General features: G+C 34.1%; 2 protein-coding genes across 2 annotated transcripts; both read left to right on the top strand.

Moving 5' to 3' along the window:
- The first annotated feature begins 491 nt into the window (after positions 1–491).
- On the top strand, positions 492–22,294 carry LOC149908707 (DNA-binding protein D-ETS-6-like). Its single transcript, XM_090101494.1, has 6 exons — positions 492–558; positions 2,448–2,590; positions 3,470–3,605; positions 20,873–20,982; positions 21,279–21,425; positions 21,998–22,294. Exons 1-6 carry the CDS (start codon positions 492–494, stop codon positions 22,118–22,120), a joined length of 726 nt encoding a protein of 241 aa, XP_089957620.1. The 3' UTR covers positions 22,121–22,294.
- A 2,309-nt stretch (positions 22,295–24,603) lies between these two features.
- On the top strand, positions 24,604–27,641 carry LOC149908706 (5-hydroxytryptamine receptor 3C-like). Its single transcript, XM_090101541.1, has 6 exons — positions 24,604–24,649; positions 24,813–25,003; positions 25,193–25,507; positions 26,257–26,510; positions 26,851–27,058; positions 27,455–27,641. The coding sequence occupies exons 1-6, from the start codon at positions 24,604–24,606 to the stop codon at positions 27,563–27,565; spliced, it is 1,125 nt and encodes a 374-aa protein (XP_089957667.1). The 3' UTR covers positions 27,566–27,641.
- The last annotated feature ends 199 nt before the right edge of the window (positions 27,642–27,840 follow it).

The raw sequence follows: 27,840 nt of genomic DNA, 5'->3' as shown, positions 1-27,840 counted from the left end.
TTCTTCCGCACCTCCGGGACCAGGGTCCGACCTACTTATGGCTAGACAGACATTCAATTGACTCACTAATTGAGCTTAAAGTTGTGCTAAAAAATCATTGCGCAGCTTCCGAGAATGCGTTTTCCTCGTCACCGAATGAATAAGCGCTACGTCACAGATGACGATTGTTTTAATAAAAAGCACGGTGAGTTCGCGCGGCCCGCCATAGTGGCACATACTCGTGGCCCGGGCTGATATCAAATGATCAATTAGTGGGGAAATTAACCCCGACTATCGTTAAACTACTCTAAAACCCGCGAAAAATCGTGATTTATAAAGTGCAACTTTCATGTTTCGTTTAACAAGTTATTTATCAAATTACAAGGTTTAAAAATGGGGTTAAATAATTGTAATGTATCCTGAATTTGTGAACAAAGTGATAAATAGATAAACTGGTGAAAGGTGGATAGTGCTGTGTGTAGTGCGGCACGCTGGCGCCCCGCAATGCCTGCATGGAGTCCCTCCCTCCGCCGCCCTCCGACACGGACTCCGATTCGGGGGATGAAACCGTACCTGCCGGTAAATAGCTTTAGATTTTTGTTTTAAAAGATAACGTTATTAGGAGAAAAGGTAGATAAAATATAATATATTATTGTTATCATTTGATGATTATCTTTAACACGCTTTTTTATACAATGAATATCGAATCATCAACGATAGTGGTTGTTGTGTTGTGTCTTAAACATTAAATAATGAAGAATAAGGGAATATTTTAATTGTAGTATCTACTTAATTAATTTTTAATGTAATTCAACTGAAATATGAAATGTATGGAAATCTTAAATCTCATCGTCAAAGAGAATTAATACAATATGAATATAGGTAGGTACTATGCTCCTCGTCTGTTGATACTGCAGCGATTCGTCGGCCCGGCGGGAAACTTATGCATCGTAGCTCTATATTTTTACTTATTCACAAAATTATTCTAAAAGGATTATGAATAAGTAATATGTTAATTAATATTATAATTAAATATTTATCGAGAATCCGAACAGAAGAAATAAGTCGCAGGTCATCATCAACATCGAATTGAAAATTAGTTTGTTTGTTGTGCTAGGTTAACTTTACTATTAGTTATCCATATTCCATATCCACTCAATATATATTTTCTAAATTCGGAAAAATACACAAGAGAACACATTTAAATTCACAAATAAAAAATCGTTTCGTCTATAATCTCGCTTCTAAGTTTAGGCCTAAAACTTAAAAGTCGTATGATATTAGACACACAGAAGCATATTGTTGGTGTCGTTCTATAATTAATTCAATATTCAATTTATTTATTTAGTTAACTACATATTTTATAAAAATTCAAAATAAAGATGTCTAGAAGCTCATAGATGGTTTTCGGAAAATTTTTAGTGTTAGAATGAATAATAATCCTTATCAGTAATTATGTAGGAAAAGCTAATTTTATCAAACATTATGAAAAAAATATCAATGCGTAACGTATAAGTGGAACCTCTTTGATTATTTTGTATGTTTTTTATAACTATTACAATGAATATAAGTAGGTATATCCTGAAAAATCTTTATAGGTAATTGTTTCCTAAAAAAAAGACATTCCCTTTATACCAGTGCTTTTACAGCTTACAGATATAAAGTAATTGAAATTAAAATGTGTGGACCTTTAAATCATTAAATGTATGCTCTTCAATGAGGAATTCTGAAACCTCTATCACGCTTTTGAGGAATGATGTTGCAGAAGGAACATACCTATACTTTACAATCAAAAATTTCGAGCTTTATTTTGTACTATAGTCTGTATCTCTTCACCACATTCAACCCCAAAGCCTATTTTGACGTACATAGTTACTCAAAATATTATTCTCGCATCCTAAAGAACATGCATATCTTTATACATATTATTATGTTTTATTTATACATATTCCGACTTCCAAAGAGAACCTCTATAAACATTTAAACTACGTATTTATTAAAATATTATATTCATGTTGTCAGAGTTATAGTAAGTATTTCTTATATCGTAACAAAAAATACATTGTGCTCTACCAAGCTCTATAGTCTATCTCTATTCCAAATATCAACAATATTGGTTCAGTAGTAGAAATTTCTCAAGCTCATTTTCTGTTATGAGTAACATGAACTTTTTTCGCATTTATAACATTCATATTAAGCAAAAAATAGAAGAACTCGCTCTAATGAGATACTAATAAAATTCTTGTATAGTAACCGATCCTTGATAAATGACAAGTGTACACATTTTGAATAAAATCTGTAAGTTTATAGTGGGTCAGAATCGAGCCTAAAAGAGTTACATACAAATTTTTATATGAAAAATGGCTTAACCCGTATATATTTACGGGTATTAAAATATTTTCCTTTCTTTATTTTTATTCAAACGGTAGGATATAATTATCCTAATAGTTTATCAATATTTTCTTCAGATCCAGAGACATGGGACCGCCGCGATGTGCTACGCTGCGTGCGCTGGGTGGCGCGTACGTTTAGCGTGCGGGCGCCCCGCAAGCACCTCCTGCCAGACACCGGCGCCGGCCTGCTGCAGCTCACTGAGGAGAACTGGTTGCAGGTGATTGGCACTATTTTATATAGGTTTTAGTTGTCTTGTATTAAATCATTTGTAAAAGCTCCCTGACCTGTTAAAGCACATATAAAGCTCCCTGACCTGTTAAAGCACATGTAAAAGCTCGCTGACCTGCTAAAGCACCTGTAAAAGCTCCCTGACCTGCTAAAGCACCTGTAAAAGCTCCCTGACCTGCTAAAGCACCTGTAAAAGCTCCCTGACCTGCTAAAGCACCTGTAAAAGCTCGCTGACCTGTTAAAGCACCTGTAAAAGCTCCCTGACCTGTTAAAACACTTGTTCAGATCACCTAACCATATAACGTAAGTGTTAATATTTCATTTCCCAAAGAGCACATAATATTATATGAGTGCAATACAATATGCATTTAGGATAATGGTGCGCTGATATATTGCGTCGGTAGGTACATATCCATAAATTAGACCAAAAGCTAATATGACATTATAAACATGAAGCTTAAGCTTCATGTTTATAATGAACAAGGAAAATTAAAATACTTATTTAATAATGCATGTGGCATAGGATAAGTATTAAGTATGCCACAACCACTACTACATGACCCAGATCTCATATTTTGCATTCTTTACGTTTTTCCCTAACACAACTGAAAAAAAATTATTTAAGATAAATCAGGTTACACGATAGGGAAAAACCTAATAGTTGTAAATCCTAATGGTATTTCATTAATGAAATTCTGCTTTATTCTACAAGATTTCATTAAAATTTCAGTAAAAATCACAAATAATTATTAAAAATTTACGGCAAAAGGTATCAAACAGGCGGTGGACCATTATAAGTCTTTTTAACCAACTATAAAAAAGGAGGTCCTGAATTCGTTACATTTATTTAAAAACAAAGTATCTTTAGGTGTGCGAAGGCACTGCAGAGGCTGCCCGCATCTACCACGCATACGTGCGGCACGCGCACGCGTCGGCGAAGGGCCGCCCTCCGCCCCCGCCGCTGCCGGAGCACCAAGCTGCTGCGTCTACTTCACAGCCGATCAGTATGTATTATTAAATATTATCATTTGGGTCAATCAATTTTTAAAGGTCCCGATCATAATTTTCTCGTATTTTTTTTTTTAACTTAATTTTCAGCATTTTACTATTTCATTTAGAAGTTAATTCTTCGTAGATTAAGATTATATAGGCAGCAGTGATGTTGATTACATACATTTGTGGATTTAACTTCACGAACCGATCTATTCACGGGAAATAATGTCCTTTGGACAACTTACACAATAGTACTTTTTTAAATGTTAAATTCACTTCAGAATTAAAATAAATTCTTCTAATATTAAATAATAAATAATATTTTGATATTTGTTCTATTTACACCCAAAATACGAAATATTTTTATTAAAATTTAAACGAATGATGTCTTTTGAACAACCAAACAATGCTTCATATATAAAAAAGTTTCAGTAAAGCGGAAATAGTGATATTTTTTACAAAAAAAACTATTAAGGCGAGGTTGTTACGTATCGTATTATTGATTTTACTTAATTAAAATGAACTGATTCTCGATATAACTGAATGAATGAAGTATAATGTGATTTTCATATGGGGACATCTTAGTCGTCTTGATTTTTGAAATGTTAAAATTACAATTAAACTAGACATAAAATCGCGTAATAAAAATGTGTTCCCGAAACAGCCGAGTAATAAACAAAACATGAACTATTTAACTGTTAAAGTATAAGTTTTATATAATTATTGTCCTAGGGACAACCAAATTGTCCATGGTGCAACCACTTTGGTTGGCCAAGTGACTGGTTGTCCGCGGGACATTTTTAAAATTTTGGCCCGCCAAGCAAATACTATTGTTATTTTATATATTAATCTCAGCTCACACTAAATTATAGACGAAAGCGCATCTCGTGTAGTATAATTGATAACAATGCATCAAGTACTTATGTTTTAATCACAGTTGTCTGACGGACTGACAATAAAGCCACCCCACACTCACCAACGTTGCTCGGACGACTGTTGCCGTGATTTTATACAAATCAAAATGGCGTTTGAGCCCGACAGTTAATTATTGTGTTTAGCTTGTTGTTTAGGAATCTACCGCGCACTCTGTGTTTTGTTTCCATAACTAAATTACGGTTGTCTGTGAGACCTGTGCCATGTAGATGATTTATGGGGACATAAGTAAAATGCCTGAAAATCGTATTATATCCAATAAAAAAAAAAATATTTGTATGTTTTTATGTCAATAATCATTAACTGAAACAAGAAGTGTATTTGGTATTTATGGTCGTGATAGTATGTGTTCGTGATGCGAAGTTTTTTAATGCATTGTAGCTTGGGGACAAATGTGATAGTACTGGAAAATTGCATTTAGTCTCTGGACAACCATGAAACTACGCACAAATTAATAAAACAAGTAAAATATTGTTTACAATAATGTTAGAAAATATTAAAAAGAATATAATTAAAACCAATTTAACTCTTTATGATTTCATGTTTATTAATTATCGTTCAGGGACATGATGCGTGTACCGTCGGACCATTAAAAGTTGATCGACCCATTTATCAATTAAGAATTTGTGTGTGTCAGTAGTGAAAGTGTGAAGAATAGAATAGAGTACATACTTAGTTATTTTCATCCATAATAATAATCCTGTTGCTTATTTAATTTTAAATACATTTGAATTTTCGTAAGAATAAAATTGTAGGTACCTTATTCTTGCACTTGTTGCGTTCTTATATTATATTAAACAGTATTTTTTTTGTTACGAAAGTTCATGACTTCTATCGATAAATCTAAAAATACTTTTAATACCAACGCAACTACGTAAACTTTGCAAAATTTAGAAATGCAGGTGCAATTATTAAAAATAAAAGCCCGCTCTCGGCTCTACAATTAGTGTGTTCCAACTTCCATATAGTTTACTGAATTAAAAATTCACTATAATTTTATAGAAAATACATTAAAGGGAAAACAATTTTATCGAAATACTTATAATTTATTTAAATAATTAATTGATCACTCATAGTATGAGCAAACTAGAATTTAGACGAACGCATTTTTTTAAAACAGCGCCATCTAGTGACGACTATAAGAGTAAAGAAACTCGCGCCAAAAAACTAATGAATGGATCTTGCATGAATCATAGCGCCGATCGCGCGCCATTCATCTCTCACGCCCTGACTCAGGGAGATTCTGGGAAATTAACGCGAAAGCACCTTGCATGCCATCGTTAAATAATAATTCGACTAGTCAAACTTCCTGCCTATAATAGTAGTTTACTCCAATTTCGTAATCATGGAATTAAAAAGATAAGTCATACGTAGTTAGTCACTTGGTAAATTATTTACTTTCAGTGACAGTTTTAATTCATACGATAACGAAGTTGTAATAATAAGTTGAATAAATTTAAAATTAAAGTCGTTCGCATTTATAGCATTTATATTTAAAACTGAAATAATAAAAATAAATCCCGAATGTTAAATTGGGATGTGTCGACAGAGAGACACGGCTGAACAAGCCGTTTATCTTGATATTTCAATAAATTGTATCAAAAATAGCATTGCGAATTGGTAGATTATAATAACAAACATGCACCATAAAATATAATTTCGTTTCATTCATAGAGAAGTCTATCGAGAGCGCTTTAAAGAGCGCTTTTAAACGTTTCTTGCAAATGTACCTATTGTTTAATTTTAATAAATACAAAATTTGCTTACGCGCATGATTGTTTCTTTTCATTCATAAGAAAAGAATTGATAAACAAAACAGTTTCGATAAACAGACATTTCTATAACAGTCATATCAACAAAAAGAAAAAAAAACTTGAAAATCCACTGAAAATCTTAAACATAGCAATGACAAGAATTGCTCTAGAATTCTAGATCATTTAATAATGACTAATCATTATTTTATAATTAAATTATCAAATACATAGTAAGTAGTTAAAAGATACCAAATAAGGAAATACGTCTTATAGGCAAATATTATGCTATCAAAAAAACATACAAGTTGTGGAATGGAATGTGCGCATGTTACAGACCGGTCTTCTCCTCGATAGAGTGAAATTCCTACTGGTTGCATATACATTATACATAATATGTATGTACACTGGGATACTATATTTTTGTTAATTTTATGTCGGTATGTGAACCAGTTCCCTTTCTACTCATGTGCCAGTTCTTACCGTATTTTGCTTGACAAATCTGTGGGTGGTTTTTTTTTAATTCATTGATAGTCCGATCGGCAGGTAAATTAAACAATGTTTCATTCAAGATTTTTTTTGCACCAGATATGAAATTTGATTATGAAATTGATTATATAAAAACAGTATGTAATAGGTATTCTTTATTTTCTGAGACATTTTTAATTTATAAAATAAAAAGGATTAATTAACTATAAAATGTGACAAGGAATATTTATTTTTCTTACAAGAAAATAATACCTAACCACAATGCAGGCACTGCTGCGCATAATTATTGATAGTTCTAATCTAAAAAGGGTAATTTAGGACACATTCTCTTTTCAGAAGATAGGTCAATATCTATTCGAGAGAATGGCTCAAATCTCCAAGTAGATGAGCGGCCATTACTGACCCGAGGGGAGATCTGATTCCGATCGTATTAAATTATCGTTTATTTTATCTGTTAAGATAGGACTTGACTAAGTTAAACGAGAAGTAAAATATAATAAATAAATAAATAAATAAATAAATATTATAGGACATAATTACACAAATCGACCTAGTCCCACAGTAAGCTCAATTAAGGCTTGTGTTGTGGGTACTAGGCGACGATAAATATAATATTTAATAAATACATATATAGATAATAACACCCAGACCCAAGAACAAATAATTGAGTTCATCACACAAATATTTGCCCTGACCGGGGATCGAACCCGGGACCGTCGGCTCAGTAGGCAGTTACTTTACCACTGCGCCAACCGCGTCGTCAAATAATATTATTAAGCTGTTTTTATTGTGTAAGAAATATTTTTAATGTGATTTGAGTCAAAATGCAGCGATGTGTATAGGAATATTTTGTCACGACTCACGATACTCAAAAAAAAAGTTAGGATCGATATAACGACAATATCGAATTTAGATCACATAGTTGGCATGGCATAAAGTGAAGTAGGTAAATGTAGTTATGTATCAGTTTTCACTAATTGACAGAACGCGTGTGCGACACGTGCGGTGACCGCGGTCACCCGCGGTCGCGAGCCAAAATTCCGCATTTTCCAAATATTTTACAAATGACCGACGCTTTTTGACCAGAGGAATTTAAAGATGAAAACAAAATTTTTGCTGAGTGAGGCAGTTCCGAATTGTTTACATTTTTATACACTTACGACAAATTATTTGTTTTTAAATACATTTGAAAAAGTTTTGGATGCTGAGTGTTACACTCAGTTAGCACGATAAAATAATCGTGGAATTTTGCTGTCACGGTACATCCGATTTTCGTTTCCGATTTTCCGGTTGTACTTCCACTACCAAAACAATGTTCTATGATACACATTTGCCTCAACCATGAAGCAATTTTTTAATCATTTTAGTGAACACGGAATATAAAATTGTGTCTGCAGTTTTGCAATTGGTTTTCCAATTCGTCATAGGACATGCTATTAATCATATAATGTTACAACAGTTTTTATCGATTTCACAAAATGGTATTGCAAATACATCCGTTTAATTCAGTTAGTATCTGGGTTGAATACTTTGCCTCATAATACTTACATTAGTTTGCTACCATTAAAGCATCTACAGACGCTCCGATTTGGTTGGTGCCAACCATCCGACCACGACCAAATCGGAAAGTGTAGAGAGCGGTCGGTCCGACATAATTATTATTAATATTGGTTTGACGTGGTCGGATGCGAGGGCGATACCGACCAAACCAACTTCCTATCCGATCCAACCAAATTGGAACGTCTGGAAGCTTTGTTCCGACCAAATCGGCTCATTCCATAGAGTAATATAGGTAATTGGCTCATTCATATTCGCAACGCCGCCGGTGTAGGACGTCAACATGAACGCCGAGGGAGTTACGGTCACCGAACGTGACATATTAATAAAATTGCTGGAACTATATAAAGACTTTCCCTGTTTGTGGGACTTAAGTAACAAAGATTACGCAAATAGAGATGCCAGAAATCAAGCGTATTTTATTATGTTAGAAGTATTAAAAAAAATTGACAGTGCGGCTACATTAAAAACCTTAAAAAATAAGTTGTAAGAGCCGCATATGACTGTAATTTTCTCTATTTCTATAGTAGAATTTAGCCTATTCTCTTCGTACTATGGTCAACTGACATATTACTCTATGGTCAACTGACAGCTGGAAGGCCAACCGTCGGACAATCTGTAGCAATGTTGGAATGGTTGCCTTGTCGGTTCCGATATGGTTGGCACCAACCAAATCGGAGCGTCTGTAGATGCATTTAGGTGACGCATCTTAAAAAAAAAACAAAGCAATATTGCGAAATCCTCACGACATAACACTCATAGATTTTTCACCATTCATAGATACAAATCTGACGCGTGGCCAAAATGGCGCTAACCCGCCTTCCCGCCAAAAATAATGAAACAGATTTAGTGCGGAAGTGAGTCAATATTTACTAGGAAACCTGACTCACTGTTCCGGATCCGATAGAAACATCTCTTGTATATAATATTATTCTTCTTATGTTGAGTTCTTGGCGCCAGTGATAATTGTTATTTTGTTCGTGAATCGTGGGAGAGTTATTTGGTGTGTCATTCGATTTATTTCGACAACGCACTGTTTTACAAATATTTTAATTGCCACAATAAATCTGTATTTTTCCTGCTACGTACTGTATTTAATGCTGTTTTAATTAATGAAAATTGAAAACGAATTCAATTTATTTTTCTAAATGTAATATCATATTTCGTGCGATAAAAAGACTAGAATAGTCTTGTCGATAATTAGTGCAGGTTCTATTTTTTTATTTTAGAATTTTGAATAACGTGAAAATATTGTTAAATTATAATTAAAAAGAGTTAGAGTTAGTTAATTTAAGAAGTTGTTTAAAGAATATAGCGTATTAGGCTTAATTAGCTTATCAAAAACACGACCAGCCTAATGATTGCAGTAAAAGCTACGAATAGATCCTGGCCACGACAATATCACCACAAAATTCATTAAGGACTTTAAAATATATCTATCTGAACCAATTTCTTATGTTTGTAACTTAAGTCTTGAGTCTGGAGTTTTTCCGAGGACTTTAAAAAAAGCAGTTGTGGTACCCATTTATAAAGGTGGATTAAAATCTGAACCAACTAACTACAGGCCAATATCTCTTTTAAGTGTACTGTCGAAGATCCTTGAAAAGCTTTTTAATAATAGATTAGTCACATATTTGGAAAGAAAATCACTCCTAAACGACAATCAATTCGGATTTCGCAAGGGCCGTTCAACCGAGGATGCAATCCTGCATCTTACATCACTAATCACATCATATGTGGATAATGGTTACAAGTGTCTCAGTGTGTTCCTTGATTTGCGTAAGGCTTTTGACACGGTGTCGGTCCCTATCTTAATTTCAAGGCTTGAAAACCTTGGTATAAGAGGTGTAGCTATCGACTGGCTGCAAGACTATCTGACTAATAGAGAGCAAGTGGTGCGCCTTGATAATTTAACGAGCAGCAATGCAGCTTGCACATACGGTGTTCCACAGGGGAGCACACTGGGACCTACGTTGTTTTTAGCGTACATAAACGAGTTATGTAGTCTCCCTTTACATTCTGCAAACACAATCATGTATGCTGATGATACAGTAGTTATCTTCCACGCCAAATCGTGGAGTGATTTGAAATTGATAACTGAAAAAGAGATGTGCAAAATCACTGCTTGGTTAGAAGATAGCCTGTTGTCAATAAATGTTGAAAAAACTAACTACATCTGTTTTGGTAAAAGAATTTCTTCCATGCCTGGTAATCAATACAAAATTACTCTACATTCATTCCCCTGCAATAGGACATTAACATCAACTCCTCAGAATACTATTTGCACATGTGAAGAAATTAAAAGAACCTACGAAACAAGATATCTAGGTGTAATAATGGATGACAAATTAAGATGGGAACAACATATAAATAGCACAGTAAAAAGAATCAGAAGACTTATATTCGTGTTCAAAAATCTTCGGTCTATTGCCAACACTACTCTGCTCATCCAGGTATACAATGCTCTTTGCCACTGTATACTAACTTATTGTATATCTGTCTGGGGAGGAGCCTGCAAAACTCTAATGCTGCCTGTAGAAAGGGCGCAAAGGGCTGTTCTTAAGGTTATGTTCTACCTTAATTATAAACATCCTACAACTGATATATACAACAAATCAAATGTTCTTAGTGTTCGAAAATCTTATATTTACCAGTGCATCCGCAGAAAACATCGCATGATAGATCTTTCTAATACAGAGGTAAAAAGACTTAATCGGCTACCTATCCCCTCAACCTCATCCAAATTCGCTCAACATCAATATGAATTCTTAGCAACAAAATTGTATAATTTGTTAAATAGTAAATACAACGTTAGGGTTTTAAATCATAATAAAATTAAACGAGTTGTGAAAGATTGGCTAAAAGATATGGATTACGAAGAAACAGAAAAATTAATGATAGTAAATCACTAGGACGTATTCAACCACCCACCCACATGTCATACGTACTAACTTACTCACATGCTCTACACAAACACACACATGCACACACACAAACACATACACACATGCAAACACACACACACCCACACACACACACACACACACACACACACACCATATATATATATTTATTATATGCGAACAGATACGTGCACACAATATTTATAATGGGAATGACTTCTTAAAATTGAAATATTAACTTCAGTTTTTCCTTTTTTTTTTTTGTATAGATATAGTTATATTTTTTTTTCTCCTTTTATCTATTTTTACTGTATAAACATAAAACTGTGAGTTTGCAGAAACATATAAATATAATATAGATATAAAGACTGGGAAGAAACTGGCCTTCGAAACACAGTTTACCACTAGTTCGAAGGTCAGGGTCTGAACATAATGCTGTACCTGTTTCTTGAAAATAAATTTTTATTTTATTTTTTTTTTTTAAAAAAAAGATACTAAACTAACAATAAAAACCCTATAATAAGCATTTTAGATAATATTATATTATCCCGAATTTAGCCTTATCTTCGAATTCATAAATTATTCTTCGAATTCATATATAAGATGGATGCCTGTTAATAATTTTGTTCGGCTCTTTGATCGCATATTTTATAAAATAGTTTTATATAATCGATTTAACTGACCTTTTTGTGTATCTGTAGGTACATGAATCATGCATGTGGCAACATTATATCGGCAGCATAGCCTCTAATTTATTACGAAACCGCAGAACACTCGGTATTTTCCCGCTCTTTACTGCTAATAAAGTTTTTGTGAACTGTCAGGTTGTACATATAAATCTTAAACGTAGTTTACCATTGGTTGTAAAGTGATACTCCCACTGATGTGGGCTGTGACAAGCTTAAAATTTGAGAGATTGTTGATTTGGAATAATTAGATTTAAATGTCAATAGATAAGGCTATATTTCACTGTCTGTTCGCGACATTCGGACGAAGTGTAATCCTTAAACCTATATTTAGATGTAAAAAGTGGACTACTTAGTAACGAATCTGTTTATATTCTTTAATTAATTATTTAACACTTCACAATTTTTTAATTTAAATACCTAATAACTTGAAGATTTATTGAAACTTTTCCTCTACCCTTTAGTTTCTGTGATCTGTGGCTCTACCATTTACCTACAGGGGAGATTCACGGCTATTATAGATGATAATTATATTTACCTTATTATTTTATTAGTTTTCCAAACAATACCTGTTTATTAGTAGTTGAAACTCCCATGAATGTTTTACATAATATCATAATATCAATGGCCCTAACCCCTAAGGCCTAACACAATTGTTCTGAATTATTCTATTCATTTATTTCTTTCAACAGTCCCCAGTTTCTCCATTAATACTATCAAATACGATAGCAGTTGAAAGCATTCATTAATTATATAATTATACTTATAATGAACACACCTATGACGCATATAACTTAACCAGACACTGATTTTCCATTTATTTAGAACACAATTTATTACGCATCTTTCCAAGAAATTCGTCTACAAGCAGTAGGGGGTAGGCCATGTGTGAGGCTGGTAATTTTAGCACGTCATGTTTCATATATTCAAAGGCATTTACTGTCCGAGAGGCACATGTGGTTTTGGCGCCAACATAATGTGTATTAAGATACTTATAAAATACTAATATTAAAAATGCGAAAGTAACTCTGTCTGTCGGTCTCACAGATCATAGAAATGGTCGGTCTGTTACTCAGTCACGCCTAAACTACTGAACCGATTTTCATGAAATTTGGTATGGAGATATTTTGATATCCGAAAAAGGACATAGGCTACTTTTTATCCCGCTAAAATGACGCAATCCCGGAAATCCCACGGGAACGGGAACTATGCGGGTTTTTCTTTGACTGCGCGGGCGAAGCCGCGGGCGGAAACCTAGTTAAGATATAAATTACAGCTACTCAGATTTTTTTCCTCTTTTCAAAAATAATAAACACCATTTTTGCGTCGTCGGCTTTGATTTGAGAGATACCTACATATACTTAATTCAAAAGTAATTTGTTGTAGCCCTTTTTATTCTGTGTAATATTATTCAAGGCGTAATATTATATAAAAGTATGATGTTTAGAAAATACAAACATTTAATACCTAATAAAAGAAGAAAACGTTTACATCTCCATAAGCGTTCGTTTTAGATTTAAATGTCGGTGGTCAAACATGTACCTACGACGTAACATAAAAAAAAACAATTCAATCAAAATCTTCAAAAAACACCTCTCTAATATCACCTAATATAGGTAAGCAAATACTGCAATATGAGGGGCGCGACTCCAGGCGGGTCGGCATTAGCAAGTCAATGGAGATCAGCGTCCCGGGGCACAGCCGGGGTCTCTCTTGATACCTCGTGATTTATTGTGCCCTCCAAATTTCATTTCGCTGTCATATTCTTGAGATGGTTTAAATACAGTTTATATAATGGTTAATAATTATTGTCTGGGCGGTTTAATATCATTATTTTGGTAAACTGTGGTTTAAATAGTATTTTCAATGGAGCTCTTCTGTAAATTAAACACTTTTTAAATGAATGTGATTAAAACAATTAAAAAGAAATACCTTTCAATACTCATTAGGTACATGATTATATTACAAGGTTTACAAGGTTTAAATATCAAAAGACCCTGAAGTCAAGTGTAACTAAGTTCATCAGGCATTACACGAACAGACAACAGACATAGCATTTCATTATCGCAATTCGCATCGCATGCGATGTTACTTTATCGATTGTGGGATATACTTAAAATGTAGCTAAGCATTTTTTTAAGAACTTTACAAACAATAATATGTATATTCTAAAATCGGACAAAAAATGGAGCACGGCAAAACCGTTCAAAAGAATGCTCTTAGAAGCTGTAAAGTAATCTATTAGAATAGTCAATTTGTGAATTGTTGATTGTAGAGTAGTGCTTCTGCCCCAAGGTCTCCAAATAATAAAAGCGTTTTTCTTCAATACCCACTTTTAATGCTTTTCACAATGTGTTCACTTAGGCTAACCGTTAAGCACTACTGACTCTAATATAAATTTATTAAAGCAAAAAGCGTCGGGGAAACAATGTGGACACATACATTTCAAAAAGCTTTGATCAGCGAATTGCATATGTGTGTCCCTACATTGATTATTATGCGAACTTTCTATAACAGAATAAGAAAAGAAAGTCATTTTCAAGTCATTAATAGCACATGTTAATAGCTTTATTCATTTCAACGTGACTCTACCTTTGCTCTATCTACTGAAAACTAGGCAAAATTATTAAACATGCAATTCTATCAAATCAAGAAGCAAACATATGCTAAAAAAAAAAAGTGTGTGCGTGTAACCTTTACGCGCGATTGAAGTAAAACTTCTTTGGCGTTGACGACATATTATATCACTGAAATGATTAAATATTAACTTAAATAAATAAATATTATATTATAATTTAATTATATTTATTATTCATGTGCTTTACAAAGATTATTTAAATGTTATATTAATATTATTCATTCGAAACAGGTAATTGAATGTCATCATAATTTCTTACGTACGAAATTATAGGTTTGTGGTAACTATAATGTGAAACATAAATTTTACTCTCTAAATTTGCTACTTTTCTTGAAAATACAGCATCTATCGTTGTACCGAAACGCGTTGTTGAATGAAGTCGAGAAGTATTCATAGATAAATCAAATTTTTCTTCTAAAAAATCAATTAACGGCTGAGATTCCTGAGAGCGAAAAAACATTAAAATCTCCAGTTAGAATCATCGGTAATTAAAAGTCGAGAACCTTCAATTGTGAAGTGAAGTAATTGCTGATGAATAAATTTTATGATATTTGTCAGGCTAGTATTTGTAGAAATATAAATAACAACGATAATCACAGGTTGGTCATTCGTATTAACACATCGAACCAAGGCGATGTCACCAATTTGTGAAACCTCATCGGAAATTTGTGATAATATAGTTGGTGAAATATTTTGAATTGGTGTTACATTGTTCAGTGTATCTGTAGATGAATGATATACAGCTACTCCACCAGCAGTTGAGTTGGGTCGTTTGTATTGGGTAACGCAATAAAAATTTTCAATAAGAATTTGTTCGTCATTTTTCATCCAAGTTTCGGAAAATAACAGCAATGTGGACCTTTTTAATACTTTATCATTCAGATCAGAAACATGAGCACGTAAACTTTGGCAGTTGAAGGAAAATAGTGTAATGTTACTCTCATTTACAAGGTTATATAATTCTTCCTGTTGTGTTATTAGGCGAGAATTTGAAAGTCTTTCAAATTCACACTGTAAATCAACTATTCCCCCTGGACGCTTTCTTCCATGATAAAATTTGTTGTCATCGGTGTTTGAGACAATGAACAATCCATTTATATCAGTTACTCGTGATAATGCTACATATAACAGCTGCTGACTGTGACTTTTATTGTATTCATAAATGATTTGATCAAAAGTACCACCTTGAGACTTATGTATTGTAAGCGCACAAGCAGATACTAATGGAAAGTGATTTCTCTTTGCAAATATTGTCTTATTTCTATTCATTGGTACAGATGACGATCTTCGTAAAATTGGGACTGCTGTTCAACTAATGTTTAGAGTTTGAATATGATGGGCAGCTTTTTTCCTAGTTTTCTCTCCTATCTTACCAGGAAACTCAAGCCATAAGCGTATGATGTTATCACTGTCATCACGTTCAATATACACTAACTTTCCAACACAACCGTTGGCTAAGCCATCAGATACATCAATATTGGTTGTAATAATGTAAAATTTGTTAAGAACTAATATGATTTCATAAGGCGATCCTCCTGTATCAATAACTGACATTTTATGAAATTGTTGGCGTACATATGCTTCTTGTTCAACTGAATGACAACCTATATACATATCTGTTGCTATGGATACTACTTTGTCTTCAGCAATATTTAAAATAGATTGATTATAATCCGCAACATGTTTATTTTTATTTTTAATTTACTTATTTTAAAAGTAATAAATAAACAAGTATATTTAGAGATTTTCAAAAAATTTTGCAATTTAAAATAATGTTTTTAAAACTGTTGAATTTTTCATTCACTTTGCTATTCACAATTGATCCGTTTGAAAATTTGAAAATAAATAATCCTAATTGATTATGATATTTGCCACTAGCTGGCGTATAAGTCAAGAAGCGTGTAGTATATGACATATACTTACAACCAATCAGAATATTATTATTTTTAAATGGCGGAAACTACACAGACTATAGTAAGCGTTACTTCCGTCAGAAAAAAAATCTGAGTTACTCCCTAGTCGCGCCTAAAGAAGTTTTACTTCAATAATATTTTAAAAGACAATAGTAAAAGTTCGTTGTAATATCCAAATTTGGAATTACCTACAGTTTTAAAATGCATAAAAGAATTACACTTTTAAAATAGATTAGAATAGAGACAACCACTTCCCCATACATTCGCGATATGTTTCGCGGTCATGAACTATCAAAGAATATCAGATACTAGCCGTGGTGCCTGGGAGCTGCCGCTCCGGGCAGTGGGTCCGCATTCCGATGACTTATCTCGATACTATGTGTGATGTGAAAGCAGCTTGCAGCTTCTCACGCTATGCCGCTATTGCTCATGCAACTATCTTTGTGAAATAGAGTATACATTTTAATATGTGGATCTAATTATATTACTAGCTTATGCTAACGTTGTAGCCTTTGGCCGCTTGAATCAGTCGTTGTGTTGATATACACTAGATATGCAAATCCATTCAAAAAGCTTGTAGCAGTTTTTATGATAAAACGAATTTAATTTAACGCATACGAGAATAAGGATTTGCAAGTTGTATTTTTTTGCAATTACGAGTTGCTTTCCTTTGAACATTTCAATAAAAATATTAATTGTAATTTAGCAATTACGTTTAAATTTATCTGAACGTTTGTTGCAATCTTTTTTTTTCATAAATCATTTTAATGTAGAGTCATCATGGTTACGATGTTCATAAATCAGATTGTAGTGTGTCGACGCGACGGCTGCGAATAAATATCAATGAATAATAATATTTTTATAATAATTCATCATTTACAATAGGTATCTAAATAGTATTGGTGTATAGGACAATAAAATGATATTTCGATGAATTCCAACCCTCGTGCTATTAACAAGCCTTAACTAAACAGTTAAACACTCACAAGTGAGTTCACACATATATTCATGCGTTACCTTTTTCCACAAAGGAAGTTACATTAAAACAAAGGGAAAACGTGACTTAGGTAACAATTATATCTTAGCAAAATGTTTTCCTCTCAATTTTCGGCTCATACCTCCAAACGGCCTCCATAGCTATGAGATCTCCCGGAGTGCGCTGGGCGGGCCGGAGGCGGCGCGGACAGCGCTCCGCCTTCCGACCTCTCCCTCCGAGGAGTGTCCAGTGCGAGTGAGGAGAGAAGAGCGGATATGATACGGTTTTCGACTTGATCATGATTTTATAAATTGGAAAATATATTACTTTGTAATAAGTAATAACTTATACTGTAAATTTTGAAGAAAACACATGTATCAATGCGACCTTTGCAGTTAGCTGCATAAAAAGCTCAAATTTTTACGACCTGTGAAAAATGCCCAACAAAACGGTTAGGGTTTCGTGGAAACTGCTTTCCGAATCGGTGGTAAAACTATGTTTTGGCAATTCAAAAGTGCTTCTAGGAGGACTCTAATTGAATGAATAAATGTTTGAGTTTGAGTTTGAGAAAATGGCCAATGTTGTTTCACCGAAATTAGTAAGACATATGGTGACAACTGACAACGTTCGATGAGTTGCGATATGTGGAGCCAATACCAATATAAAAAGTGCTACAATGAAATATCAAATATTCCTATAAGATAAATTTCAATATCTTTTAACAACAGCTTACCGCAATAAGTTCCCAACTTGTACCACACGCAAGTATTTTCCAAGAAGCAGTGCGGTCACAATAATTTACATTTCGGCCTTGCGCCTCCATTAACCACACCACCAAATTGAACGAGTCGGATTATTTTTAATATTATGTTCTAAGAATTCAAGGAGCCATTTTGGGGTTCCATACTATCTGCCAAAAGCTTAAATTTTAAAAGCATTTGTTTTTTGTTTGTTTAAAATTTTAGGTAAAGTTATGGTTAGTGTTACTGATAACTGAACCATTTATTATTCGCTATTTCAAAGGACATAAATCATAAAACCTTGCTCTACATTAATAAAATGCTATACGGAAAACTATTACCTACTATTAGTAGGTAGGTAGTACTTTATTAATAGTCTGGTATTTAATTTAAATCAAGTGTGATAAAGTTTGTATAAGTAAACATAAAACAATACCTAAATATGCAAATGCAACACAGTTCCTAGATAATTTTTTTTTCGATTTTTAATCGATTTGACTTGACTATATAACAATAAAATTTTGTTTTTAATAATAATTATTTCCCTTTTTATTCGCGATAATGTGATCTAACATTTCAAATAAAGGATTATCTGTGTAAGAGCCAAGAGGGTAGAAGTCAATAAAAGTAAGTAACCCGCTGAGAGATCACGGGTTAATCCTGTGATTCTTACAGTCACACCCTCTGGGGTCGTCGGTTCGTTTAATTGAATAATATTAACTGTTTCTTTATTTGTTTGTTTTGTGTATAGTTTTTAATAGATTTAGTAGTAGAAATAGGAAGTGGTCCTTCATTGTCTCTAATATGATTGAGAGCTCGATGTTATGGAATAGATTTTTAGTTACAATGCGAAATTGAACTGCGTTTACACATTATTTCCAATAACTATTTATATTATAGATACTAATTTACAATAAAAAATGGTCCTTACGTTTCAATAATGTGTAGAGCAGCACACTAATCCTTTTTTACCAGAAAAATGTAGCAAAAGTAATGTAGATATTGAGCCTTTTCCATTATTTCGTAAAGACTAAGAAAATAATTTACAAAAGTTCACACATAACATAATCTACGCACAAGCCTTATAGGCCTTTGTGTAAATTTTTTATTGTTTTCAGATGTTCAAAAATACAAGCCAACAGCTTCTAGGCGTTTATTAACTTCTCGGTATTTTAACCTAAGTACAGAATAATAAGTGGTGTTGTCAGGACATGAAGTGTGAATGTAGGGCGGGCGGCGAGGGCGGGCCGTCGCGCTCACTCGCTCGCTTCCGGTGCCGTATCCGGACGCATCCGGCCACCATTATAAGCCTACTCTTTACAAAATTTTTGAAATTAATGTCAGTGTGCTATATTGGCAAAGAATTAGCTAAAACTTAACTTTGTAGTCTTGGTTGAAACCAAGAACTCAAAACTAAAAAAACGGTGTTAGTTATTTTTTGTGAAAATGTCTAAGTATTTACTTATTCGATACGAACTTTATGACTTGTAATTAAAAAGAAAAACAAGTGTGTTGTAATATTAATGATTGAGCTGTGCAAAAAGTGATAGTGTTTGAATACAATGTGATGTTGTGGCTTAGTGCGAGCGAGCATCGCCGCTTGCAGCAGTTGTATCACGGTGCGTTACATTAAAAATTCAATTATATTAAAAAATCAGAACAATTCAATTTTTAGTTGATGAAATCTTGAATTCTTTGTTTGTAGGTATCTAATAGAATCATGCAACGCAATTTCCTCCACCATTCAAAAATAGGACTTGCTTGAAAAAATGCACAAGTTGTGTATAACCGATTAAATTATGATATAGTTATATACCAGTACAATAATTTATTTTCATTTTACGTAAGAACACCGTTTTTAATTATTTAACATTTATCACAAAACTAAAATTAATTTAAATCTTACTATTTTCGTACCTACAACAATCACTGAAACTTTTATGTAATATAAATATAAAATAAGAAGAATATATTAAGAATGTATTAAGATATCAATCTCTATCTAGACTTATTGCACTATTGGTTATAGATATTATGAATTTCTTACTTATACGAGACACTTTGATCTTCTGATAATTTTTCGATGTTTTAACCACTAAGGAATTGCTATTAATAACTAAATAGAGCAATAACAAGTGCAATACATAATATCATAATGAAAAATGATAAAATCAGTTAGTAATTATATCATAATTTATCACTGTATATACGGCAGTAACTAGTGCAATTACATCTATATACAGCAGTCTCTTTGCATGTAAATTGATCAGTCATTATCTTTTATGTTTAAACAGTTTCCACTATATTAAATAACTTCGTTTAATGAAGTAGTTTCGTCACTTCTTAGAATAAAAGTAAGTACTTTATGTAGAGCCACCAAAAACACATCACTAACCTAAACTAACCCAGATTTAAACATTTTTTCCTAGACTTCTTTTACAAGTATGTATTTATAATCGTCATTATACATATCTTAAGAAATACCTATAGCCTGTACATAATGAGAAATCATTGTTCCTTGAAAATATATGTAATTCCGGCAGGGAAAAATGACAATTGCTCCTTAAAAATATGTAATTCACCTGGTGGGTCGTTCCGTAGAATTGACTTGCATAGGAATAGATGCTAAATAAAAATTCCTATATTTAATACTTGGTCCATAACATTTTGTATAAGATTGTAATATGAACAGATCCATACGCGGCGCTGAGCGGCTGCGCCCGCACGAGCGGCGGGCAAGTGCAGCTGTGGCAGTTCCTGCTGGAGGAGCTGGCTGCTGGAGCACCTGGGATCTGCTGGGAGGTTCGTAACGACCATAATTATTCAAACATAACCTGCTGAATACGCAGCTTATATGTTCATTACGCAAGTTTTTCCTTCATGTTAATACTATAATTTATTAACCTACTAGATTTCCGCCCGCGACTTCGCTCACGTTTTCAAAGGAAAACCCGCAAAATTCCCGTTCCTGTAAGATTCGGGATAAAAAGTAGCCTATGTCTTATTCTGGGTTGTTTTTACGTGAAAGAATAACAAATATCATATTTATAATATTAGTAGGATTACCGTCAAGTGCTTATCTAATTTAAAATAATCAGGGTTCCCCCGGCGAAGGCGAGTTCCGTCTATCCGACCCGGAGGAGGTCGCGCGGCGCTGGGGCCGCCGCAAGCAGAAACCCAACATGAACTACGACAAGCTGTCCCGGGCTCTGCGGTATTATTACGATAAGAATATTATGGGCAAGGTGAGTTTAATGCAATGTAATATAGTATAGTGTATAGTGCAAACTTTCGAAATTACTTACTCTACATCTTTTTTATATATAAAATTCTCGTGTCACAATGTTAGTCTGCATACTCCTCCGAAACGGGTGGACCGATTCTCATGAAATTTTCTGTGCATATCGGGTAAGTCTGAGAATCGGCCAACATCTATTTTTCATATGTACCACGGGCGAAGTACGGCTATAATTCTACAATTGATATAAATAAGATATAATTCTACAATTGATAAATTTCCGGATTATATGATCGAAATAAATGCGTAAAATCTTACAAATATACATATTTATCTAACTCAGCCTGTAAAAATGCTGTTCGTAAAAAAAAATATAAAACAGAAAGATGAACATGAATATAGTTCGTTAATATAATATTTATCGTTCGTTGGTAGTAATATTATAATATTAGTAAGTACTTACAAAGTATAAAGTTTGACATACTTTCTGTTTGCCGCATTATACAATATTCGTAACTCCACTGCAGCATAAGCCCATATCATAAAAATTTCAAAAAAATAACATCAACTGTTTCCCAGGTGCACGGCAAGCGTTACGCATACAAGTTCTGCTGGGCCGGGCTCGCCGCCGCGTGCCAGGCGCAGGCCGACGCGCCGCCCTACTGGCCCTACCTGCACAACTCGCAACAACCTCCACAGTGACTTCCCCAAATAAATAGAACATTCTAGAAGCTTGAAGAACACAAGTTGCTACTAGCCTGAAGAAATACCACAAAAAGATGCTGTGAAACCCTAGAAATTATACTCTCTATCTCTACATCTGAGCTCTACTTACATATAATATAAGTGAATCTCTATTTCTCTTGATCATATCATCATGCGTGAACAGCTGGACTGATTTCAGTAATTATTTTTTTGTTGTGTTTGGTTTTGTCAGAAGAAAATTATGAAAGAACTTGCACTTACATTATCGATTACAAGTACCTATCAATCAATCAAAATATATATGTATTTATAAAGAAATTGGATTACAATTTTATCTTAAACATGATCTACTTTATCTAAATTACATTTATAACACTAGATACCTATTAATATCTAATATGACGGATATTAAAATATGCATTTAAGCTCAATAAAATGCGATAAATATTGTTGATTAAAAATCTACTTTTTTGTGTTTCAATAATAAATCCACGAGTTGCTAGCAACAATGTAAGTTTTAGACGAGGAAATAAGTGTTACAATGTATAATTTAAATTGAATTATTTATTTTGTACAAACTTATCTCTTACATAATATGTATAAATTAAAACATAGTAATAAAAAGACCGTCTGTGACGAGCACACGTGTCAAAAGTGAAACTTCTATTTCAAGATTCAAAGATACCCTAATCGTCGCCTTACTCCATGCCGTGAACGTATTGCCATGACACGACCTTGAAATTTTACTCTAAACGCACATAAAGAAGTTTCACTTGAAAAATAATTCAGTGACCTTTGAATTGTCTATAGAAAAAAAATGAAGGCTCTACCTGTGTAGGTAGGACGGTCGACCCTTAAGCCGTGAACGTTTTACAAAATGATGAAGCATCCAAAATGTTCTACAAACGTTGTTCTGAGATTCCTAGATTAAAAGAAAATGCATAATAATTGTACGGCTTTAAATTTTAAGCAATAATATGTTAGATATAAACATAGGTTTATGAGATTATAACTTACAGTTTAAATATCTTTTTTATATTACGTATAAGTATTTTACTTTTTAAAGAAAAATAAGTTTGTTGTATCTTTATTCTTTAGAATCTGTTTTTGTTTTGTTTATTGTTTTGTTGTATGTATTGTTTCCCGATGAATGTTCAAATAAAGAAATAAAGTTCCTTTTTGCCATAACATAGACTTTTATTTAGATAACCATTTCTTTCAAATTTAATCAAAAAGTTAAGATTGTGTTCAAAATTTGGACAAAAAGTTAAGATTGTGTTCAGAAATCGGACAAAAAGTTAAGATTGTGTTCAGAAATCGGAAAGGAGTTAATGCAGAGAGAAAAAAAACCGACGTAAAAAGTGGTCGTTGTAGTAAAAGCCTAACACCACAAGATACTTAATTTTGTAGAACCTGTACAACCTAATAATTTGTAAACAGTCGGTTACAGAATACATATACCTATACACTATACAGTCAGGATGTAGCATGGACACATAAGACAAAATGGAGACTATTTTCGCCATTCGCCATACACACACACACTAATTATGAGATATGAGTTATAACACCTGTTTCTTAGCTCCAGAACTATTAGCATCGTTTTATTAGGTAGTGCTTTTATAATGATTACCTATTTTTTTTAAACTTTTTATCGTAAAGTAGTCTTTATGGAATTAACAATTTAGTAAGCTGTGCTTAACTTACCAGTTGATCAGTGCATATATTGTTAATAATTTAGGCATTAGATATTATTTATTTGAGGAACGAGCTGAATATAGGAATTATGGGAATTTTATGTCCTTGCGGCGCCGGACGCAGCATCCGATAATGTGCCCACGCACTGCCACTTGACAACGCTTGACAAACTTTATGCTCATTACTTTAAAATAAAATAAATATGAAAGAGTTGAGGAAAGTATATGAAACCATATATACTAAATATGCATTAAGATTTGCTAAAAGTGAAACTGAAATTACCTGACTTTACTTACTGCACCTGAAGCCCTATTAAAAGCTCCTATTATTTTTATTGTGGTTTACGTACATTAATTAAAGTAACTGACCAGTGAAGTTTTGAACTATTCTTAATTTTCAATTTTATTAAATACCATTCATAAAATATCTTGTTAAACCTCTTCTGCTGGTGACACGGTCATCACAAGGGTCATCATTTTTGAGATAGATCATAGAGACGTTTTACTTTAAAACCATAGTTTACTATACTTTAACTCTTTGTAGAGACATGAGAGGTTCTACACTCAAGAATTGCTTTACATTTTTCTGCACACTATTTCCTGATAAAACAATTAGTCAATTAGTAAGTCCTGCTAGTTTGGGAGTCGAAGACTAAATAACTACTAAATCCTTATATCACAAAATTATAAAGTCATTTTAATAATAATTGGTACCTACAGACTAGTCAGATACATGTTGAGAATATTAGTGATAAGAGTAACCGTTGTTTTAGTCCTCACAGAATGGCGGCCAGGCAGCTCGTGCTTTTATCTCTTCTCATATTATTTGGTAATTAATTTTTTTGTGCGAAATACACTTGAAGTATTGTCAATTCTGTAAGAATTTAAGCTTATTTTTGACCTATTTTAGGATAGTGTTGTAGAAGTTTCCGTAGGAATTTTAATTTCTATTAACCAAGTGTTCTTGTGGGTTTATAATCATATTCTATCAGGATGCAGACCTGCAGCATGCACCTGCAACAACATGACGTCGTTCTCCACACAGCTGGATACATTGCTGGCGGAGTATGACCGGGAGATACTGCCGTCTACTCCTGTGCATGTGCAAGCAGCGTTGAACGTGCGACACGCCTCCATCTACGACAGCAGTGCCACATTACGGCTTCTTGCGGATTTACAGCTAGTAAGTAATAATGTATTATCTAAAATAAAAGTAAAAGCATTGATATTAGCATATTGGAGTTTGTGTGAAAGCGCTGCAGAAACTACCGATTTTAAATTTGTTTCACTGTTGGGTAGGCGTGTGAAGTCAGGTCACAAGTTAAGAATATTCTCTATATAGTTGTTAAAATAAGCTTCAAAATATCTTCAGAGCTGGGAAGACAAACGCGTATCATGGAACGCCACAGACTGGGGCTGCGATACCGCGTTGACAACAGCCGACCGTCTCTGGGTACCAGATATCACCATACTCAGCACCGCTACACTAGGACCAGAAATGGACACGGGCTTACGAGCCATGCTGTCCAGTAATGGCAGGATTTCTTGGCTCGCTCATTTGGACATCAAGGCCCCGATCGACCTGCAACTCCTGGAGTGGCCAAAGGATCAGCAGCAGGCTGTGTTCACGTTTGGTTCGCGATCGCATTCGTCTGATGAAATGAATATCACTATTAGTGAATTTGAGGTGAGTAGACTTTCAGGTTTTACTTTGTTACTATGTGTAAAAAATATTTTTCTTTATGTATTCTAACCTAACCTAACCTAACCTAACCTAACCTAACCTAACCTAACCTAACCTAACCTAACCTAACCTAACCTAACCTAACCTAACCTAACCTAACCTAACCTAACCTAACCTAACCTAACCTAACCTAACCTAACCTAACCTAACCTAACCTAACCTAACCTAACCTAACCTAACCTAACCTAACCTAACCTAACCTAACCTAACCTAACCTAACCTAACCTAACCTAACCTAACCTAACCTAACCTAACCTAACCTAACCTAACCTAACCTAACCTAACCTAACCTAACCTAACCTAACCTAACCTAACCTAACCTAACCTAACCTAACCTAACCTAACCTAACCTAACCTAACCTAACCTAACCTAACCTAACCTAACCTAACCTAACCTAACCTAACCTAACCTAACCTAACCTATTCTATGTCCATATTCAACAATATCTTGGCCAGATTTTTACTCCGTATTTATTGGAAGATGCTATGTGTACCTACCTAAAACGCTTCCTACTCGAAGTATCATCTTTCGCTCACTTTATTTATTGCCGTTTTAAATTATGTTAATCTATATTTTGTACGAATTTTTTAAACTGAAACTATTTACATAATATAAAGAAATTTATAGAATTATTGATAAAAGCCTCTCAATTCCAAAATAAGCTGCTAAGATTAAATAAATGGATTTTCAGCACGCAACAGTATTCGAATCTGGTTCTTGGGAGCTGCTCAAACTGCGCGGCATGGTCTCGAAGTGGACCGGTGTGGGCGGCGAGCAGGTCGTCGTGCAGTGGTCGGTGACGCTGCGGCGACGCGCGGCAGCACACGCGCTGGCGGTCGGTACCGTCATGGTGACCGCTGCGGTGCTGCTCGTGGCGGCGGCCATGCTGCCCCCCGCGAGCCGGCCGCCGCTGTGTGCAGCTGCTGCGGGGATCGCTTCCTTGTGGTGAGTTAAGAAGGTTGATAGGTCATATGTATTATTTCAATGAAGTGCTGTTTTAAGAATGACGTTTTGTTGTTGTGTGCTTGTTGCAAGTCTGCATCCTATTAAAAATGTATTATATACTGAACAGAAATAAAATTAAGTCATGCTTCTCAAGCATATTGAGAAGAGATTACTTTAGTTCAAGTAGCACACGTATACGTATTTAATGCCAAAAACTTTCCCAACTAACCCTCCTTTTATCAAAAATGTATTAAAAATTGAGTATGAATACTGGATAATGAAATAAATCGACATTTTTCTTTCATATTCTAATGTAGCATTAAACGAATTGATGTTCCAGGTTGATATCCGCGCTAGTCCGCATCCCCGTAGCTTCCAGCGCACCGCTCGCCATGTCCCTCATGTGCGTTGTGAGCGGCGCGAGCGCGGCGGCGGCGGCGTGCGGCGCGCTCGTGCTGCGCGTGGCGAACTGCGCGCGACCGCCGCCGCATCTGCTGCGGTCCGTGGTTACTACTGTGTCCGCGATTGTGAAGCTTTCGCCTCCGGAGGTGAGAGCTTTTGACCATTATAATAAATATTTATAAAGAGAAAGGATATAATCGATCATTAAAAACTACACGTTATTTTTAATGATCAAAGATGTAGTCGAAACATATCTAGGTACGTGTTTTTTGTTTGAATAGTAGGTACCTACCTCCACAGTCCACAGCTCTATATCTTTATCGATTTTTACCTCTATTTTTTGTAGAATTAGTCTCCCACTTTTATAGAGATCTACAAATAGCAAAAACTTAATTAAGTACCATAAATTGTGAATCTACCTATAGGTATACGAAACTCAGTAAATAATATTTAAAGCACATCATAGGCTCACACTTAGATCATAATATTATATTACTGATAGTACCTATTCTATATTTAAACAAATTCGTTTATTCTCTCAGGGCTCTGCTGTAGAATGCAGCGCGTGGGCGGCAGCAGCTCAGCTCCTCGACTACGTGTTGCTGGCGTTGATACTGTTCACTGTCTTCATTGCTCTCTGTATTTACCTCTAACTCTCCAGTCAAACATATCAAGACTCTACTATAAGTTACATTGAGTGAATTTAATGTAACATTTCGATTGCGTGAATGTGAGTGTGCGTGTAAATATAAGTTCTTAGTAAAATACATTTTGTTTTATTTTCTCACCATACCTACTAAGTTTCTTATTTTTAATTAGATTTCGATTAGAAAATCGTGGTATTAATTACATTAACTCGAATTGTTTCCAGAAGGTATGGAGGACGGGCACATAGAGTTTTTATCGTACAGAAAGAAACAGAAAGAAA

The sequence above is a fragment of the Colias eurytheme genome, chromosome 4 (genome assembly GCF_061535395.1).
Source record: "Colias eurytheme isolate Ceu_HAF_F1 chromosome 4, ilColEury1 Martin Lab GWU primary, whole genome shotgun sequence".
Classification (NCBI taxonomy): Eukaryota; Metazoa; Arthropoda; class Insecta; order Lepidoptera; family Pieridae; genus Colias; species Colias eurytheme.
This window is presented reverse-complemented; position numbering and strand designations above follow the sequence as displayed.

What these genes read in the sequence shown, in the direction of transcription:
- LOC149908707 (XM_090101494.1), top strand. Translation starts at nt 492, where the DNA reads ATGGAGTCCCTCCCTCCGCCGCCCTCCGACACGGACTCCGATTCGGGG. An exon ending in CTGAGGAGAACTGGTTGCAG is followed by an intron (nt 2,591 to 3,469) that starts GTGATTGGCACT and finishes AAGTATCTTTAG; the next exon opens with GTGTGCGAAGGCACTGCAGA. An exon ending in CACCTGGGATCTGCTGGGAG is followed by an intron (nt 20,983 to 21,278) that starts GTTCGTAACGAC and finishes TAAAATAATCAG; the next exon opens with GGTTCCCCCGGCGAAGGCGA.
- LOC149908706 (XM_090101541.1), top strand. Translation starts at nt 24,604, where the DNA reads ATGGCGGCCAGGCAGCTCGTGCTTTTATCTCTTCTCATATTATTTG. An exon ending in TTCTTGCGGATTTACAGCTA is followed by an intron (nt 25,004 to 25,192) that starts GTAAGTAATAAT and finishes AAATATCTTCAG; the next exon opens with AGCTGGGAAGACAAACGCGT. An exon ending in TCACTATTAGTGAATTTGAG is followed by an intron (nt 25,508 to 26,256) that starts GTGAGTAGACTT and finishes ATGGATTTTCAG; the next exon opens with CACGCAACAGTATTCGAATC.